Here is a 20376-nt window from a genome sequence, read left to right as displayed (position 1 = left end):
TGTGTGCTTAATAGAAATTAAACTCTATAATTGCCAAAAACAAAATCAAAAATGGTTATTTTCTCTTTTTTCCCATAAAGCACTTAGTAGGAACTCAATATATTAACTTCTAAGAAAAAACTCAAGCTTTTTCCTTTTCTTTTCCTTATAGGAGACATGCGATGAATTTCGGAGTCTTTTGCAAAATGGAAAGCTTTTCTGCACGAGAGAAAATGATCCTGTGCGTGGCCCAGATGGCAAGACTCATGGCAACAAGTGTGCCATGTGTAAGGCAGTCTTGTGAGTGCACACACACACAAAAAAAACCTCCTACTGTGGGATGGCAAAATTGGGAAAGCAACTGAGCCAGATAATATACATTGTGTTTGTCCTTTCCTTACATGTAAAAGAAACAAAAGGTTATCTATAAAGGATTTGAAATAGTTCTTTCTTTATAATGGTCAAGATTCACAGTTCCAGAAATTAAAAATATACGACTAAGCTACTACATTCTCAGTTAGTTCTGGGGTAGAGCCTACCAGTCAATTACACTTTCTTGATAAAATTCTTAAGTTATTTGCTGTCAAGTGAATCCTTTCTCCGGATTATCTCTCAATTCACATTGGAAAGAAAACACACAGCTTTTAATGTCAAAGTCCTCACCTATATTGTTGAAAATGACACGTTTTCAGGAAATGAAAAGTAGGTCTTTACACAAACTTTGTTAAGTACATGTAGAATATTTAAGTCACTCAACAGCATTTACTGATCATCTACAATGTACAACGTGTATAATGATTATACAAAGGTGAATGCAATAGATGATCTTCTCAGAAATCATATAGTCCACTGAGATTAGATGTGGACATAAGATAATATAATATAAAGAAGGAATTGTTAAATGAAAAATGTTTCTGTAGTATGTTATGGTACTTCAAGAAAGGGACAGTTAATAGAAAGTTTTATGGTGGGTTGGAACTGGACCTTATAATGCAGGTGAAATGTGGACATGACAGAAAGTGATAAGAGGGAAAGAGGAGAACAGCACGGGTAAATAGATAAAATTGGGAAAACTGTAGTATGTACAGTAAAAAGCAAGTCATTTTGTTTAGTCAGAACTTACCAACTTTATCAACCTTGAATGCGCACCAAAGATTTTGAGGTCAATTCTATATGTAATGGGAAGCTGCAAAACTTGTTCAGAAAGGACGGTAAGTGGCATAAATATTGTGCAAAGTGGAAGTTTGCATTGTTGGCCAGACTGGTCTCAAACACCTGACCTCAAGGATTTACCGGCCTGGGCCTCCCAAAGTGCTAGGATTACAGGTGTGAGCCACCACACCCGTCTTTACTCACCTTGTCTTGTTTGTGGTGATGTATATGTGGTATTCTTCTACTGTAATGAGAGTCCTTCCTGGCAAAGGACTCCATGTAATTCATATTTTTATTTTCAGAGAAGCCTGTAGCACAGTAGATGTTAAATCAATACTTGATAATTCTATACAAATGTGATTTGCTCATATAAGGAGAAACTCATAGAAATGCACACCACTCTCTGTAATCTATTATTCCCTACCTCCCACTTTCTAATTTCCAGCCAGAAAGAAGATGAAGAAAAAAAGAAGAAAGAAGAGGAAGATCAGAGAAATGCTGCAGGTTCCAGTGGCAGTGGAGGAGGGAGCACTCAGGTGAGAGCAATTTCTAATTTCAGTAACTGGAGTGGGCTTAACTCCTTGACAGTGGGACTACGACATAGCACATATATATGATAAAGGCAATTTTATGCAGAGCTAAGTCCTTGGGAGAACAGAGAAGTTTCTCCTTAAGGTTGCAGAGTAAGATATCAGCACATTTTCACTGCTCTGGGGTTCATTTTGACTTCTTTACACTTTGAAATAATTAACAATATGTAATGACATTTTCCCAGTCTCCCGAGCCCTCTGTGGTAACCAAGACCTTATGTCAATAATGGTTCTCATCAGCATCACATGCTCTTCATTTTCTTTCATTATTCTTTCTTGCCTTGAACAGAGCCACTTTTTGGAGGTATCTTTTCTATTGATCCAAGGCAGCATGATAGGACGAAAGAGCACAGGCTTTGGAGTCAGGTTGGGGTACGATCCTGCCCCTCCCACCTGGACTTAGGAGACAGTGAGGAAATTACTTCTGCTCACTGAATTCTACTCTCTCTGGTTTAGCAGTACTCTTACCGGGATAAAAGAAAATAATTTAGGCAAAGGTTTAGCATGTTTCTTGAGCCATTTTAAAGTGTCAGCATGGTAATGTTGCATATAAGGTCACTCCTTGGGTCTCTGAACACTGTTTCATAAAATTGCAGTCACCTTATTTAACTTTTTACAGCCTTAGAATATCAAAACCGTGTCTTCAGTTCCAGACCTGACAAAGGCCCCATATTTACCTTTGATAAACTCTGGCTGCTCCGTTTTTTTCTCCATCTTCTTTGCTGTAGGAGGCTGAGTTTTCCCTTTCGAGGAATGGTCCTGTTGATTAGACTTGTCTGATAGACATTTTGTCTGTCCATAACTTGGTCAAACCTACCTTCCTTGATATTTTACAGAACTTTGAGTTTTCCTCCAGCATTTTTCTCTCTCTTCTATCTGCACCAGAGATCTGCACATTTTTTTTTCTATATAAGGCCAGATAATAAATATTTTAAGCATTGTGGGCATTGCGGGTCGTATGTTGTCTGCTGCACCTATTTTACTCACCATTGTTGTGGGAAAGAAGCCAAAAATAATATCTGAATAAATGAGTGAGGATGTGTTTCAGTAAAACTTTATGTGTAAGAACAGGCAGCAGGAAAGATTTTGCCTGTAGGTTGTACAATTGACCCTTCGACAACATGGGTTTGAATTGCCCAGGTCCACTTGTACATAATGTTTTTTCAACCAAACTTGGATAAAAAAAATACAGCATTTGTGGGATGTGAAACCTGCATGGTGGAGGGCAAACTTTTTGTACAGGTGGGTTGTACAAGGCCAACTGACAGACTTGAGTATGCATGGATTTTGATCCTGGAACCAATTCCCCAAGTGTACCAAGGGGCACTATAGTTTACTGACATTTGATATATGTTATTAAATTCAGTCATATTTATAATTTCCTTGTACAGATCCTTAAAAGCAATAGTAGTAGCCATGACAATTCATCTCTTATAATTAGAACATGGGTGATTCTGGTCCCTTTTTCTCTGTGGATACCAGACCTAGATCTTATGTTTCTTATAAAGAGAGGTGAAAGAACTCTCACTCAGATTGTTAAAAACATTTACTAAGACTACAGTAGACTAAATAATCCAAGGGACCTTTGTTCTTCTCTGTTTTCAGGACCAATGTGCTGAGTATCGGGAACAAATGAAAAATGGAAGACTCAGCTGTACTCGGGAGAGTGAGCCTGTACGTGGTGCTGATGGCAAATCATACAACAATAAGTGTACCATGTGTAAAGTAAAATTGTAAGTATTTCTCTCAACAGGCATGTCTAAAACATAGTCATATTTCTCTTGAATAAATGGCTATTTCTCATTTGCTATGGATCCTTCCATGAAAATTATTCTTTTTGTTAATTTTCAAATATTACATTTTTCTCTTGCATTCCCTAAGGAACAATGAGCTTCAGCAAGGACAGCTAACCAAGTGGCTGATTCCTGTTGTATTTTCTATTACAATTCTGTGAACTCTAAGTGCTATCATGATAGACCCTTGTTCTTCGTTGTACCAGAATCCTAGGAAGACTTTGTGATGGCCATTCGAATTGTTGGCCAGCACAGTTGAAGACAGTTGACTTCTTGTCATTTGCACAGAACACTTACTGCATAATCCAGGGTTAATATGTGTTCACAAGATGATTATTGACTTTTTTCTCCTCCAGGGAAAGAGAAGCAGAGAGAAAAAATGATTATTCCGGTTCCAGATCAAATGAGAATGGATCAGTATCAGGGAAGGTGAGTTATTATTTGAGTTTTGGCAAATCAAAACTATGGAAGAAGGCGTCAATATGATCAAGCTAGAGCTTGCCCTTAGAAGGCCATGAGTCACCAAGTTATCAGTGACTATCACTGATAACTTGTTCAGTGAAGAAAACTAAGCTCAAGCCTGACACTTTAAAAGGAACTTTTATAAATGATAGTTTATTTAATTATCTCAATAGCCTGGTTGAATATGGCCTTTTAACCTTATTTTGTAGATAGGGAAAATGAGGTTTTGCAAATATATTTGATTTATTTTTGTTTTTGTATTATTTTGCTGCTACTATAAGTTACTACAAGCAATTGCTTGAAATTACACAAACTTATTATCTTGTATTTCTGGGTTCCATAAGTTCTAAATGGGTCTGATTGTGCTGAAACCAAGGTGTTGGTAAAGCTGCATTCCTCTGTGGAGGCTCTAAGTGAGGATCTGTTTCTTTGCTTTGTCTAACTTCTAGAAGCTAACTGTATCCTTTGGCTTGTGGCCACCCTTAAGCCATTGATGGCCAGTCAAGTGCTTCTCATGTGATGTCATTCTCACACGGACTCACCTGCCTCCCTCTTTCATGAATAAGAACCTTTGTGATTACATGGGTCTCACTTAGATAATCCAGGGTAACTTCCCCATTTTAAATTCAGCTGATTAGCAATCTGAATTCCATATTCTCAGCATAATTCCTCCTTGCTATGTAAAGTAGCATGTTTGGAGGTTCCAGGAATTAAAACATGGATGTCTCTCTCTGTGGGCCATTATTTTGCCTACCACAGTAAGGTTACATGGCTGCCTGCCTCTTGGAAAGAAATCCTCTGATTCTCAAATCCAATCAAATACTATGTAAAAACAGCACTTGCAATATGCTCTTTCCATTTTTTTCAGGATACATGTGATGAGTTTAGAAGCCAAATGAAAAATGGAAAACTTATCTGCACTAGAGAAAGTGACCCTGTCCGGGGTCCAGATGGCAAGACGCATGGCAATAAGTGTGCTATGTGTAAGGAAAAACTGTGAGTATTCTTCAAAATAACGTTTTGACTGTGCGTCTGAAAGTATAATAATCATTTCCTACCAGTTTGGAAAAATGACAATTGTTTTAGAAGCAGATCTAGTAATTAATAAGGTGTTTATTCACTTTGATTGAAATGTTTCATTCCCCTCTTCACCCCCACAGGGAAAGGGAAGCAGCTGAAAAAAAAAAGAAAGAGGATGAAGACAGAAGCAATACAGGAAAACAGAGCAATGACAAGGAGGTAATCGATGTTGACACACTAATACCTGAATTCGGCTAGTTCATGAATGTTTATTCAACAAATATTCATGAAATGCTGACTCTGTCCCAATCATTGGCAATATAATGGTGAACAATAAAGTCATGGCCACATCTTGCAAATAAATAGCATGCTCTTCAATTCCCCAAGAGTGATTCTGATGGAATTGTAGAACCAGTGGCAATTGTCAAATTATTGTAGTTACCCAGTTAATTTCATTTTTGAGTTTTTTCTTTCCTTTGTGACAGGGTCTTGCTGCTGCTCAGGCTGGTCTTAAACTCCTGAGCACATGCAATCCACCTGTCTCAGCCTCCCAAAATGCTGGGATTACATGAGCCACCACACCCAGTTGTTTCTGGATTTTTTAAACAATAAATATCAAGCAATCAGATGCTAAAGATTACAAAGAAAATTAGTATCAAAAGTCTGGAGTTTGAGCTGATAAATTCTTGACCTGGCATTTCATTGCCACCTAGAGTTTAATTTTGATCTTTATAAATAGTACTCGACACTACAACACCAACACATAGAATATTACACGGCACAGTCCCTTTTAATCCACTGATGGCCTCCCATTAGAATAGCAAAGTAGTAAAATTTCTCTAGGAAGATTTTTTCTATGAGCAGGGCAACTTTTCATTAAGCCCGTAGTGACTAAAGAAAATGAAACATTAATATTAATTATCATTATTTAAAAATATTTTGGGAGTATCTGTTGTGTATTTTGGTAGATAAATGGCTTTGAGAAAATACTTTATTGCACAACTTCACATGATCTCTAAAAGGCATCTATTTAAAATCTTGGTAAATATTTAATTTTATGATATTTATTTTAAAAATTTCAAACAGAAAAATACTATGTATATGTATATTTAGAAAATACTGAGTGAAACAACAACAACAACAATTAAAAAATATATTGAGGCAGGGTTTGGTCACTCACTCTTTTAATTCCAGTGTTTTGGGAGACCAGAGCAGGAGAATTGCTTGAGTCTAGGAGTTCAAAACCAGCTTGGGCAACATAGTGAGAACCTGTCCCTACAAATAATAATTTTAAAAAACAACCAGGAATGATGGTGCACATCTGTAACTCTAGCTGCTTGGGAGTTTTAGGTGGGAGGATCACTTGAGGTCAGGAATTCCAGGCAGCAGTGAGCTATGATCACACTATTGCACTCCAGCCTGGGCAACGGTGCGAGAACCTGTCTTAAAAAGAAAAAAGAAAAGAAAAGAAAAGAAAAGAAAAGAAAATACAGAGGTGGGGCTGAGAGACAGAGAGTCAAATAGAGAGCTACAGTTGTATCTACCAATGCAAAGTTAAATAAGGTATTTAAACCTCCCCCAAATCTACGCACTGGGTAATATTGTTCCAATTTTACAATTCAGAAAAACTTAAGGGAAGTAACTACACATAAGTAATGAATAGAAGAGCCAAAGACTGAATTGCAGAGTTGCAATACAGGCACATGAGTGCTATTATAGACATATGTGGGATTGTGAGCACCTGGAAAAGAAAATACTTCTAGTCATTTGTGAAAATGGCGGTTGTGAGACATTTAATATGTTGATACGTATTTAATTCCAGAGAATTTTTTAAAATGCTACAATTCAAAGTAAGGCCCAGAATTGTTTATGGACATCACAATTTAAAGAAAGAAGGGCAAGTACAATCTAGGTTACTGGGGTATTTTTTATGGTAATGTTCCCATATCTCCACTTTGGCTCTTTGGGCTTAAAGGAAGTTCCAGAGACTTCTATAGCTCTCTGAAGATTTTAATACAGTCTAGATTCTGTCTGTAAACTTGGTTCCATTGGCTTCTTTTCAAGCTCGTTACGTTTCAATGGACACAAAAGGCAGCTGTATGTATACTTACCCACAGAGAGGAGTTTTAGTCTCTGCCTTGTAAAAGCAAGTAAGTAGAAAAGTATAGTCTGGTGGTTCACAGGTTTCTGATCACAAATTCAACACTAACTTTATTTAATGTCTCTAAGATTTACTTTTCTCATCTATAAAATGGGGATGATGAATATTTATCTTTTACGATTTTTATGACCACTGAAGGAAATATATTAAACCACATGACAAAGCACCTCACACAATAATAATACTTTTCTTTTTCTTGGTAAATTGTTGTTGAGGAATAAATCTGGAAGTTTACATGTTTGTATGTTTTGCCAGGATAGTATCTTTCAGTTCATTCCAGGGCTTTTGAAGTAGACTTTTTATGTGTGGAATACTGAGTGCACTCACAGGAAGACAGGTTTAGAGCCCTGCCTTAGAGAAAATTGTATTAAAATGAGGTGAGGCAGTGCATTGGGGCTCATGCCTGTAATCTCAGTGCTTTGGAAGGCCAATGTGAGAGGATCACTTGAGGCCAAGAGTTCCAGACCAACCCAAGCAACACAGAGAGACTCCCGTCTCTACAAAAAGTTTGAAAATATTAGCCAGACATGGTGGCACATGCCTGTAGTACCAGCTATTTAGGAGGCTGAAGTAGGAGTGTTGCTTGAACCCAGGAGCTGGAAGCTGCAATGAGCTCTGATTGAACCACTGCACTCCAGACTGGACAACACAGCAAGATCATATATATATATATATATATATATATATATATATATTTACATATATGGTGCTCACAATACTACATATGTTTATACATACATATACATATACATATGGTTTTTAAAGGGATGGGCTGCTTTAGGCATCATATATATATATATATATATATGGTGCTCACAATACATATATATATGTGTGTATATATATATAGTTTTTAAAGAGATGGGCTGCTTTAGGCAGTAGAGAATTTCCATTAGAGCAAGACAATCATTTGAGAGAGAGGCAATGGAGAAGATTCAAAATTCTTAGGTAGAGATTGAATAAAGTGCCTTTGAAACGTATTTTTTCCCTGAAATTTTACTTTCTCTGTTTTTGTTTCCTGTGCTATGAGTTAATGTCTAATCAGTCAATCATATTCTCAGGTTTTAGATACTATGCCATCACAGTAACATCTTTTTTTGCTACTGTTGGTAGGATCAGTGTCGTGAATTTCGAAGCATGCAGAGAAATGGGAAGCTTATCTGCACCAGAGAAAATAACCCTGTTCGAGGCCCGTATGGCAAGATGCACATCAATAAATGTGCTATGTGCCAAAGCATCTTGTACGTAAAAAGGTTTATCAATGAATTTGATAGTTGTGCCTGTTTCCCAGAAATAGTTTTTGCTACTTTTAAAACCTAATGTACTTGGCATCACACATTAATGATTAAATAGCTCCTCTCTTTCGAAGAGACAGTTTCCAAAGCACTTTCACAAGATTTTTTTTATTATTATTATTTTGATGTTGTGAAGCATAATCATACCTGGAACCTCTGGGGTAGGAAGAGGTAGTTTATCAGCTAAGTAACCTGGGACAGGCCAGTTCATCGTGCAGAGCCTCAGTTATTGAGGGAACAATAACTGAGTTTTGTGGAGATTCAAAGACATTTAAAAAATGTTTATGAACTTCAAAGCATTATACTTATGTAAATAACAAACAAAAGTGTGAGTTTAGTTATAATTTAATTAGAAAAGTAAACATGAAAAATATAGCAACTTTCAAGATGAGAGTCTTAAGTCTGTTTTATGTAAGAAAAATAAGGGCCTTTTAGATTCATATTGTTCTGGGTAAGAGTATAGTAACAAAATCTATGAAAGCTGATAGCATTACTGCAAATACGTTGTCATGAAAATTCCAACAATCAGAATTGATTAGCTTATAAAAGAGTATTCTTAGATTTTTCTTTTTTTTTTTTTTAGGTATAAGAAAATAGTGTTAGATTTGCCAATGTTTGGAACTGAAGAAATGCGTGATTAAAGACAACTCAGTAACAACCCTGGAAAAATTACTCTGTCTTTTTTTTTTTATTCTGCAGTGATAGAGAAGCTAATGAAAGAAAAAAGAATAATGAAGAGAAATCAACTGTCAAGGCCTCAAATGATGCAAAGGTTATTTCTTAAAGTATACCAAAATAACTATTTTACTTTTCATTCTCAGAATTTCACATTCTTCTCCAGTTTTGGGAATAATACAGATACTAATCTCTTAACTTCAAAGAAAATTGATTTTGCTAATATTGTCACTTTGGATCATAGGAAGATTTTTTGGGGGCTTCGGGGTTTGATACCTTTTTTGATTTTTGTGGAAAATTCTCTAACAGTGTGTGTCAATTATTGTTCTAGTCTTTTCTCCTTGGGAAAAATATGGATTGAAAAGTAGAGGGTAAAATTCTTTACCACTTCAACTGCATGCTTATGTTTGACATTTTAAGTGTAAAGTAAGGCTTTGGGTAGATTGTTGACGTTTATTTTAATAATTCAGGCAATATAAACTAAGCTTCCCTTTTAGCTTCTTTTCTGTTTTCTCCAGATGATTTTATCAGCATTAAAAAATCAGTAGTGTGCATGCGTGATGCTTTTTTTTTCTATTTGCTTTTCAAGACTGCAGAGAAGACATCTTCATTCAGTTCTTTAACAGTAACAATCACATTTATAGAGTAAGATCCCTGAGTAATTGTCCTTTTGTCAAAAGCATGCTTCATGTGGAAAATAGGGGAAAGGAGGGATGGATGAAAGGGAGAGGAAAACAGGAAGGTCTGTCCAGTGTTGTTTTATGTTTCCCTACATTTTCAGGACCAGTGCAGAGAGGTTCAGAATGAAGCAGAGGATGCCAAGTTTAGGCAACCTGTGGGTTCCTTGGCCTCTATTGCCAGGATAAGTACAGTGAGTCTGAGCACAGAGCTAATTGTGGACTTTCTAAAACCAAGTTGGACAAAATCACTAAGCCAAAAAAGGGACAAAGCCATGATCACTTTCCCTCTCTCATTTTCTAGGATCAGTGCAGTGAATTTCGAAACTATATAAAGAACAATGAGCTCATCTGCCCTAGAGAGAGTGACCCAGTCCGTGGTGCTGATGGAAAGTTCTATACAAACAAGTGCTTCATGTGCAGAGCTGTCTTGTGAGTAAGAGGATTCTGCTTCCCCTGCAGCCAGCAAGGGAACTGCGTTTTTAGAAACTGCTGATTGAATAAATTTGTATGTTTATGAACCCCATAGAATTTTTTAAATGTCTTTAGAATTAAGGCCCCCGAGCTGAGAACACCTAATATAGTAGAAAGGACATTTAGACTTGGAGACAGAAATTCTACATGAAAGGTCTAACCACGATGTATACCAGCTGTGTCATTAAACAACTTTTTTCAGCTTTCAACATCATAATTAGAAGAAATTATTTGAGATCTTTATTTCATAACTAGATCAGACTCAATTGAGATGCCTTCTAAAAATAAATACAAATTTTTACACCCCGAACTATATTAAATCAGAATTTTAAGGCTATGGAATTTATTTTCTGGGTTATTCTAAAAAGCAACTAGAAATGGGGACCCATGGACATTATAGATGATGATGATGATGATGGTTGTAAAGTGCACTGTGAATACAACAATAATCAAATGTATTTAGCTTTTCATAGTGATTCTTCCTTGAGGAAGGAATTACCAATACTACCCTCCTTTTATGTTCTAGAAATCAAAACTTAAGAACATGAAGCCACTTGTCCTCTGTTAAGTGATTAAAGCTCTAAACCAGCTCCTAATTGTGTACTTTTCCTAATGTATCATCCTGGTCACTATCTTAATGTTCTGTGATTCTGTTTTATGTATGTATGTATTTATTTATTTACTTACTTTTTGAGACAGAGTCTCACTCTGTTGACCAGTCTCACTCTGTTGACACAATGGTGCAATCTCAGCTCACTGCAACCTCTGCCTCCCAGGTTTAAGCAATTCTCCTGCCTCAGCTTTCTGAGTAGCTGGGATAACAGGTGTCCACCACCACATCCAGCTAATTTTTGTACTTTTAGTAGAAATGGAGTTTTATCATGTTGGCCAGGCTGGTCTCTAACTCCTGAACTCAGGTGATCTGCCAACCCAGGCCTCCCAAAGTGCTGGGGTTACAGCCGTGAGCCACCACACCAGGCCTCTGTCATATTTTATGAGGATTGCTTAACTTCTCACTGGAAATTATAGGAACAATTCCCTGTGAATATTATTTTAAATTACTTTTTTTTTTCCTGTAGTCTAACAGAAGCTTTGGAAAGGGCAAAACTTCAAGAAAAGCCATCCCATGTTAGAGCTTCTCAAGAGGAAGACAGCCTAGATTCTCTCAGTTCTCTGGTAAGAAGGACTATTTCTGAAAAGCTACTTATTAATTTAATTGTCTTGATTTTTTAAAACCTATTGCCATTGGCTGTTTTCATAGAAGGCTCTGAGATTTGCTTATTCAGTGTGACTTGAAGTCCTTTGAGGACTAAATGCAGTTTATGCTTGGTGAGAGTTCTGGGATTTCTCATTAGTGGATTATTCTATGCCCTTTGAGATTATTAGAACATTTAAAATTTTTCAATGTGAGTATGGAATAATTGTGACTTATCTCAAATGTGGTAATACGTAGTCAGGTGCCTCAATTCTGTAATTTTAGCAGACCAGGAGCTTCTGCTTACTTCCCTCCCCCAACCAAATCCATTTCTACATCCTAGAACTCTATGCTGAGCATGCTCACAGGCATAGATTTCCACAAATTAGCAATTCGCAGTAGCTAAAACTTCTTATTTAAAATATGGGCTGGGCTGGGTGTGGTGACTCATGCCTATAACCCTAGCGCTGTGGGAGGCCAAGGCGGGTGGATCCATTGGCCCCAGGAGTTTGAGACCACCCTGGGCAACATAAGGAAACTCTGTCTTTACAAAAAATTCAAAAAAAAAAAAAAAAGAAAGAAAGAAAGAAAAATAAAGCCGGGCATCGTGCCTTGTGCCTGTAGTCCCAGCTACTTAGGAGGCTGATGTGGATGGATGATATTCCTCGGCCCCAGGAGTTTAAGACCACCCTGGGCAACATGGTGAAACTCTGTCTCTACAAAAAATACAAAAAAAAAAAAAGTTAGCTGGACATGATGCCTTGTGCCTATAGTCCCAGCTACTTAGGAGGCCAAGGTGGAAGGATGGCTTGAGCCAAGGAGGTCAAGGCTACCAGGAGCCATGATAACACCACTGCACTCCAGCCTGGGTGACAGAACAAGGCCCCATCTCTCTCTCTTTCTCTCTTTCTCAGCTGATGGTCATCAGTAATGTAAGTGTGGTGTACATTAGCATGATAGGATTTACTTTGTAGAACCTTGGCAAGATGAGGAGTAGAAAGAAGCAAAGGGGATAAGAGATCATCAAGCAGATTCTCAGATTGGGCCCTAAAAGGAAGATTTTAGCACCTAGGCCGATGACCCAGAAAAGGAGAAAGAAAGGTATCCAACATGAATTTTACCTAATTGTTCATCCAATGCAACTAGGGTAATAGATGAGTTACATACATGAAATATGCATTAATTACATATTTCTGGTAAGTTGGGCTCTGCATCAGGTATCCAAAGACGGGGAGAAGAGGTATTCACAAAATGTGTGTTTCTTTTTTTAATTATTGAAGTATAATAGTCACATAGAAGAAATGCACACATCCAAGTAAATAGCTAAATGAAATATCACAAAGTGATTATATCTGTGATAGCAGCAAGAAATAAGATATGACCAGTAGACCAGTAGCCCTCTCATTCTCCCTCCTAATCTACAATCTGTTTTGAAGTTGAGATTTCTTTTGGAGAAATAAATGTTTCATTAGTCATCATTTCATCAAGGTGGCAGTCCCTTTGTCAGTCTACAAATACTTATTGAGTACCTGCTATTTTTCCAGGCATTACTTATGTATGCTAGGTTATAACTATAAACAAAACAGATAGCACTCACTACATGGAGTTCATAGTATCTTGGAAAAGCAGATAGAATAAATAATATGAATAAATAAAAATATAATGTCAAGGAGGAAATAAGGCAGAAAAATATGGTACAGTAAACTCTGAGATGGGGAGTGGAGAGGATACAATTGTAAGTAGCATATACAAGGAAGAACTCTTTCAGAAGGCGACATTTGCAGCAAGACGTAAGGGTATTGATTCTGTAGGTATATCTGAGGAAAACATATTCCAGGCAGAAAACATAGCAAAGCACTTAGTGTTATTGAAATACAGCTACCTCAGTTGTAGAGGAGGAAGTCAGGAAGCTAATGGGAGGGCGTGTTATAAAGGATTTTGTAGACAATTTTAAAGACTTCACCTAGTATTCTGAATGAAGGTTTTGAGAAGAGTAATATAATTTGATTTATGTTTTTGTTTTTTTGTTTTTGTTTTTGTTTTTTTTTTTTGAGACGGAGTTTCGCTCTCGTTACCCAGGCTGGAGTGCAATGGCGCGATCTCGGCTCACCGCAACCTCCGTCTCCTGGGTTCAGACAATTCTCCTGCCTCAGCCTCCTGAGTAGCTGGGATTACAGGCACGTGCCACCATGCCCAGCTAATTTTTTGTATTTTTAGTAGAGATGGGGTTTCACCATGTTGACCAGGATGGTCTCGATCTCTTGACTTCGTGATCCACCCGCCTCGGCCTCCCAAAGTGCTGGGATTACAGGCTTGAGCCACCGCGCCCGGCCTGATTTATGTTTTAAAGGAATATCTTTGACTGTTATCTATTGAAAACACTGCAGGGAGGCCAAGGGCTGGACAGCTGGTTAGCTATTGCAGTAGTCCACAGACAAGATGATGCTAGTTTACAGCATCTTAGTAGTGGTGGAGCTCTTGAAAGCTGCTTAGATACTGGGTCTGTTTTGAAGGCAGAGTCAACAGAATTTGTTGAGTTGATATATTATGTTAAAAAAAAGAGAGAGAGACTGAGAAACATTGTAGTACCTTTTGAGCATTATAGCACCAGCTACCTGAAAAATACGATTCATATATACCTGGCTGAGTCTAACCTTTGCCAGAGATTCATATAAGTTACTGATCTAAATTGTCCATGAATATTTATATCAATATGGAGAACTTACCACAACCTAAAGCAATTCATTTAGATGTTTGAATCATTTATCAAAAGAAAGGAACAAACAACCGAATACTGCCTGACTCTTCTGAAATGAATATTAACAGATGTCATCCTATCAAATTTTCTATATCTTCTCTGTGTCTGTTTTCAGTAAGTAGTTTTCAAGGAATTTAGTAATTTCATCTATGTTTTCAATTTTTTTGGCATATAGTTATTCATAACATTTCTAAATTATCCTTTTAATATTTATAGTTCATATAGTGATGGCCTTTTATCTCTAGTATTGGTAATGTGTGTTTTCTTGATTCTGGTCAATTTTGCAAGTAGCTTATCAGTTTATTAATCTTTTCAAGCAGCTAACTTTTGGCCTTGTTCTGTTTTCTATTTCATCAATTTCTCTTCTTCATTATTTATTTTAAAAATTTTTCTATTCTCATCATTTGCTAGCTTCTTCAGTTAAAAGTTTAGATAATTCATTTGAGAATGTTCTTCTTTTCTAATATATGTGTTAAAGTTATAAATTTCCCCCAAATTACTGCTTTGGTGCTGGGATTTGATCAGTTATATTTTCCTCGTGATTCAATTCATTTCTAAATTTTATGATTACTTTGAGCTGTGAGTTATTTAGAACTCATTCTTTTACTTATAAATATATTTCTTATAAATATTATATAGTTGATTCTTTTCATTCTTCTAGTTTGATAATTTCTGTCTTTTAACAGAAGTACTTAGTTATTAATATTCTATGTAATTACTGATACCATTGGATTTAAGTCTTCCATCATCCTATTTGCTTTTGAATCCACTTTTTTTTTATATTTTGGCTCTACCTTTTGCCTTTTTAAAAAATCAATCAAGTTCTTGTTATTATCATTAATCACTAAACCCATACTTCCAAAAAACTACAAAGAACAAATATGTTTCCTCTTCTACATGGAAAATATACATATATATTCTACCATGGAAAACATACTGACAACTAAAATTTACTGAACACTTAGTATGTGACAGACACTGTGGTAAGCATGAACTTATATGCATTACCTGTTTTAATCCCCTAAAGCAGTAATATGAAGTAAGAACTACTATTATTTATGATTTTCAGGTGAGAAAATTAAGGCTGCGAAAAGTTAGATAAGTCATTTCTTTAGTTAGTAGTAGAGCTAGGACACAAAAACTCATGCAATTTATGGGTATTTACCTCCGATTCTTTCCTTCCTAGACTGTATGTAACCTGTACCTTCACTTAAAAAAGCGAATATTATTTCTAGCATGCTATCATTCTGGTTTTCTTCTTTGGGTCAGATAATCGTGTCACATATTATAAAGGGGTTTTGCTTTACTAAAGTTTTGTTATTCTTTGTTTCTTTGTTTACTTACCTTGTTAAAAATTGCCAAATTCAAAAAGTTAAATCCAACAAATATGATGCAAAAGCAATCTTTTAGTTTGCATAACCTATATCACACTCCTTTTACAACCATTTGTTCAAGTTGGGTTAAGGAACTCAAGAAGTTTTCTCAAGCCCATCACTCTCCTTGAATGTTAACAAGTAAGTCTGCTTCGTGTTTTGCTTGTTCAGGATTCTGAGATGTGCAAAGACTACCGAGTATTGCCCAGGATAGGTTATCTTTGTCCAAAGGATTTAAAGCCTGTCTGTGGTGACGATGGTCAGACCTACAACAATCCCTGTATGCTCTGTCATGAAAACCTGTAAGTATTCAAGTTGCCCCATCATATCTTCCAGTTTAGAATTTCTCATCTAGAGTGTTAAGCCATAGTAATGTAATGATATAAATTTGGAGTGTGTCACAAGTAATCTATTCATCGTAGAATTTAAAAATTCAAAATTTGTGAATTATGTTACTTTTATGTAAAATAGAAAAGATTTGAGGTTATTCCCCAAATTGCTTACCTACATTGCTTAGCTACATTGCTATATGCTTTACTGATAGAAGAGAAAGAAAAAAATAGTGAGGTTACAGTAGCAGAATATTGGTATAAGCTTGTGTACACTCATGGGAGCGTGAACATCATTTGTTCCGTGTGTAGTGAAGAAAAACGGTAGAGAACAACTGCTATATAAAGTCAGCCCAGCATAAAATGTCTTGAGACTGTAAGATAGCCACAGATTTCTGATTTCTTTAAGCTTGCCTCTTGAAAGAAATAGTACCTTGCAAAAGGAAAGTGCACCGTACAAAAGGAAGCACAATAAATAAATGGTTGATGTGATGTCTGCTCTCATATTTATGACTATGTGGAGGCATAGTATCTCATTCTGAATCTCACTCCCTTCATTGGAGAAATGGAGACAGTTCTCTGAGCTTCTGACTTCACAGATGATTAAGAAGAACTGCTAGATATAAAAATATTTTTATTTTAAGTTCAACACAAGGGATTCATTTTAACACTTTTATTATTGGCTTTAGTTTTGTTGTTTCTTCTGTGCTCAAATGCTCTCTGAAATTTTTAAGTAATTTCTCCCTGCCTCTATATGCGTCCCTTTCCTCTGGCCTCCATTTGACCAGCTTTCAAGGAGAGGATGGTGACAAAGCTTGGTCCATCTCACCTGGCCCCAGACCTACACTGCAGTTCATGTACTACTTTATCTTTCTTAGGACACTGCAAGCAAGGGCCAGAACAGGAGGATAGGACTCCCTGATATCCTGCTTTTCAATCCTGGAAAAATATTTAAAAAGAAAAAGGCACTCTTCACGTCATATGCTTAAGAGCATAAAATCTGAACATAATCCTTCATTTACAGATAAGGGGGGCACCTTCACATTTCAGTCACTGAATCCCTGCAACCTGCTATAGATTGTTGTTATCTTTATTGTACAGAAGGTTAATCTGAGGGTCAGAGAGTCCAAATAATTTGTTCAAAGTCATAAAGCTAAGAAGTAGATCAGACAGGATTTTGACCTTATTGATTTGGGCCTAAATACAGTTATTTTTTTCTTCACTATCCTACTGTTATTTCTAAGACAGTAGTTCCTTAAATTTTCAAAGACCAAAGATTCCTCAGATAATATGAAGAAAGGTACCCTTTTCAAGAACATTTAAAAAAAATTATGTGGTATGAACAATTCACACACATAATATTCGTTGGTACCTGGAGTACTTGAAATTCATTCATAGACCTTTTTAATAATTAAGAAATTCTTGTTTAAGGAATAAATATAACTGTCCAGGAATTCCATTTCTATATATACCTTATTTCCAGCCCAGAAATCCTGCAATTCCTCTTTCGTGTAAATGTCAGGGCCTAAATTGGCCATATAATTTTCTTCAACATTTTCATCAACTTTATAGACCCATAACAAATGATCTATTTAAGGGAACTTTAGAGTAAGAAACTGAAATGATGAAAATATTAAGAAAGCATTCCTCAGGATAGTTTGTTTGGCTAAGGGAGTTGGGAGTATATATTATAAAGAAGGATCAGGTTATCTGAGGCAAGAAGAAACAATGTTCATTTCTAAGGCTTTAGAGAAAATTATAGGAGAGCAATTTCAACTTAAGCCATGCCAAAATACAAATTACACTGCCTTGATAGATAATGAGTTTCCCATCACCAGAGGAAAACAAGTACGTGTCTGATTCATCATATTTCTCCACCGAGAGGCATTAAAATTCATACTTCTTAAGATTCATTCCAACTATAAAGTTCAGACTATCATTTTTGTCTTGTTATATTTTATATTCCCCAAATCATATTATTGGTACTCTATAGTTAAACATCTCTCTGGGATCTGATTCTCTTGTCTATAAATGTAAGATCGCCTTTAGGCCAGATGATCTGCAAGTTTATTTCCAATATTTTCTATGAATATGTAAGTATATGAAATGTGACACTATAGGTCCAGAGCTAGGGAATAAATCTGGAGCAGAAGAGAGACAGCCTGAACGATGTCTACTGAAAATGGAAACAGTTGAATCCAGATCCCAGATTCTCCCTCTAAATGCAGCTTGGTTTGATGTCTAAATGTCCTGCACGTTGGTCCTTATTTATTTTCTTATTATAACTGAGAATTTCCTCACTGTTGAAGCATCCTCTGATCTGTTTTAGGATACGCCAGACAAATACACACATCCGCAGTAAAGGGAAGTGTGGGGAGAGCAGCACCCCAGGAACAAGCACTGCCAGCATGCCCACATCTGTAAGTGCATAAGTAGTCTGGGCTCCGTGGTTATGTTGTGAGGAGCAGTGGGTTCTGCTTCTGTTCCCTTCCATTGAGTAATGGACATTTCTCTGGCCAGAAAGGTGACACTAGGTCAGGTGACTCAGAATTGGTCACATTTTTCACTGGAAGGATAACTAATTACTGAAATAAGTAAAAATAATGTAGCAGTTAATATTTTAAACTATTTACTGGGTTCATTAATAGACAGTTTATGAGCAGTCTCTCCAACATAACATTACTTAGCTCAGGATAGGTTGTGTTTTCTGTGATTTACAATAAAAAAAGTTGAGACAGAGACCAAGAGAGGTCAGAGAGTGACAGAGCTGGATTTAAACAATTTCTATATAATTCTTGAACTTTACATTATATTAAATTACTTCCCAGAATTAAAAGTTGACCAGTTTCATTTAAACCCCTGAAAGGATGTTTCAACATATATTACTGAGTTTAAGATTCTCCCTGATGACTGTATTTGAATAGTCATCCTCAGAGAGATGGTATATAATGTGAAAAAATAGAAATTTTCAAATAAGAGAAAATATTTTGTTATGAGATAAATATGACTTCAAATTTCAAATTTTGCTGTGCTTCATATATGAGATTTTTGGCAAATCACATAAATACTCTAAACGAAAGACCCCAATGAACTATGAAAATATTCAATGAAGACTGACTTCTATGCATTTGACACAGTGTCCGAAAAATTAATGACACTATTATTATTATTAAGCCTATGACCAAAATATGAATTTAGAAAAAGAGAAGAGTCCAAAGTATGAACTTAAAAAAAATAAACTATGGTATAGTGCTTATTTATTTTTAATAAATTATTTTCAATGATACTTTGATAATATATTTAATAAATAATATTTTAATGCATTACACTTAATAATACTATTTATTATTATTCACACTGTCTTTGCTCCATTCCACTGCCACAGAAAGCTCTGGGAGTAATGGAATCAGAAGCTATTCAGCCAGATTTGGAGATCTTAGTCAAGCAATACTAGATAAGGCCATTTTATTAAAAACACTTACCAAGCAGTCTTTGCTATGGGAAACTGTGAAAACAAGAATCATAAGCTAGAGTCTTTCTAGTTCCACATTAGCAGCTGAAAGCAGTGTAGAGAAAGCCAAGGATAGGAATGAAATCCAAAGACTCTATCTTTCTCACGTGGACTCGACAAAGTTATTTACCACCCACTTAAAGACCTTTATTCTGGTTATTTACCAGAATCCATAAAAAGAGAGTTTAAACTTTTACTCTAGTCCCTATATTGTGTTCCAGTCCCTATATTATTATATAGAAATTCTTAGTAGTTTGCCCCCCATTTTATTGACAGAATATATTGTGGCATTTCCTCACAAACTCACCTAGTTACATATATCTCAGGATAGAAAAGTCAAAATAGTTTTATGCCAGTCCAATAGACCATACCTTAAACTACATTTCCCTGTAACTCTCATTCTGTGTAGGCATCTTGAAAAAAACTACTTTATAAAGAACTTGCCATAGGTTTATACTGGTAAGATGTATTTCTTTAAACAATGAAGAATCTTGCCGGAACTCAGCACACAAGGTGTTGTAAAAGGGTGCCATTCCTCCATTTCTGGGTGTATACTTTCCACTGGAGTTGCATAGCAGGCATTAATAATGACAGAAATTACTATAGTATTAGTTAATGAAACAAAAATTAAAAGTGTCCTGAACACAGATGGAATTTCATGTCCCTGTGTAAGATTCAAGGGTGTGATCTTGGGTACAGGTGGTACGGATTGGTCATGGCCTAACATTGTTCTGATGACTAGTAAGAATGTATATACTGGGGTTGAAGACTATTGTCTGAACTTTATTTCTGGGTGAAAGTTTCTCTAAGAAAGTGAAATCTCAAAAATAGAATAAGAGTCCAGGCAGTCACAACTTTCTTGGGAAAGTAGGTTGAGTATCCTGGAACCCACACTTTGATTACTAAGTGCATAATACTTTCTATTATGCAAT

General features: G+C 36.1%; 1 protein-coding gene across 2 annotated transcripts in view; it reads left to right on the top strand.

The window, feature by feature from the left end:
• The window catches only part of SPINK5 (serine peptidase inhibitor Kazal type 5), a 74867-nt gene that overhangs the window by 52831 nt on the left and 1660 nt on the right, over positions 1-20376 (top strand). Inside the window, exons 21-33 of one of the 2 annotated variants that reach the window (XM_003933988.4) lie at positions 152-279; positions 1577-1667; positions 3327-3454; positions 3871-3943; positions 4845-4972; positions 5137-5215; positions 8271-8398; positions 9152-9224; positions 9909-9998; positions 10109-10236; positions 11358-11454; positions 15776-15906; positions 18263-18353. In XM_003933988.4, coding sequence (XP_003934037.2) covers positions 152-279; positions 1577-1667; positions 3327-3454; positions 3871-3943; positions 4845-4972; positions 5137-5215; positions 8271-8398; positions 9152-9224; positions 9909-9998; positions 10109-10236; positions 11358-11454; positions 15776-15906; positions 18263-18353 — 1365 coding nt within the window. The remainder of the gene's footprint in view (positions 1-151; positions 280-1576; positions 1668-3326; positions 3455-3870; positions 3944-4844; positions 4973-5136; positions 5216-8270; positions 8399-9151; positions 9225-9908; positions 9999-10108; positions 10237-11357; positions 11455-15775; positions 15907-18262; positions 18354-20376) is intronic. The other variant, XM_003933987.4, reaches the window with a different exon arrangement.

This window comes from Saimiri boliviensis, chromosome 1 (assembly GCF_048565385.1).
Source record: "Saimiri boliviensis isolate mSaiBol1 chromosome 1, mSaiBol1.pri, whole genome shotgun sequence".
NCBI lineage: Eukaryota > Metazoa > Chordata > Mammalia > Primates > Cebidae > Saimiri > Saimiri boliviensis.
Note: the sequence above shows the minus strand (reverse complement) of the source record. Positions and strands in the feature narration are given on the sequence as shown.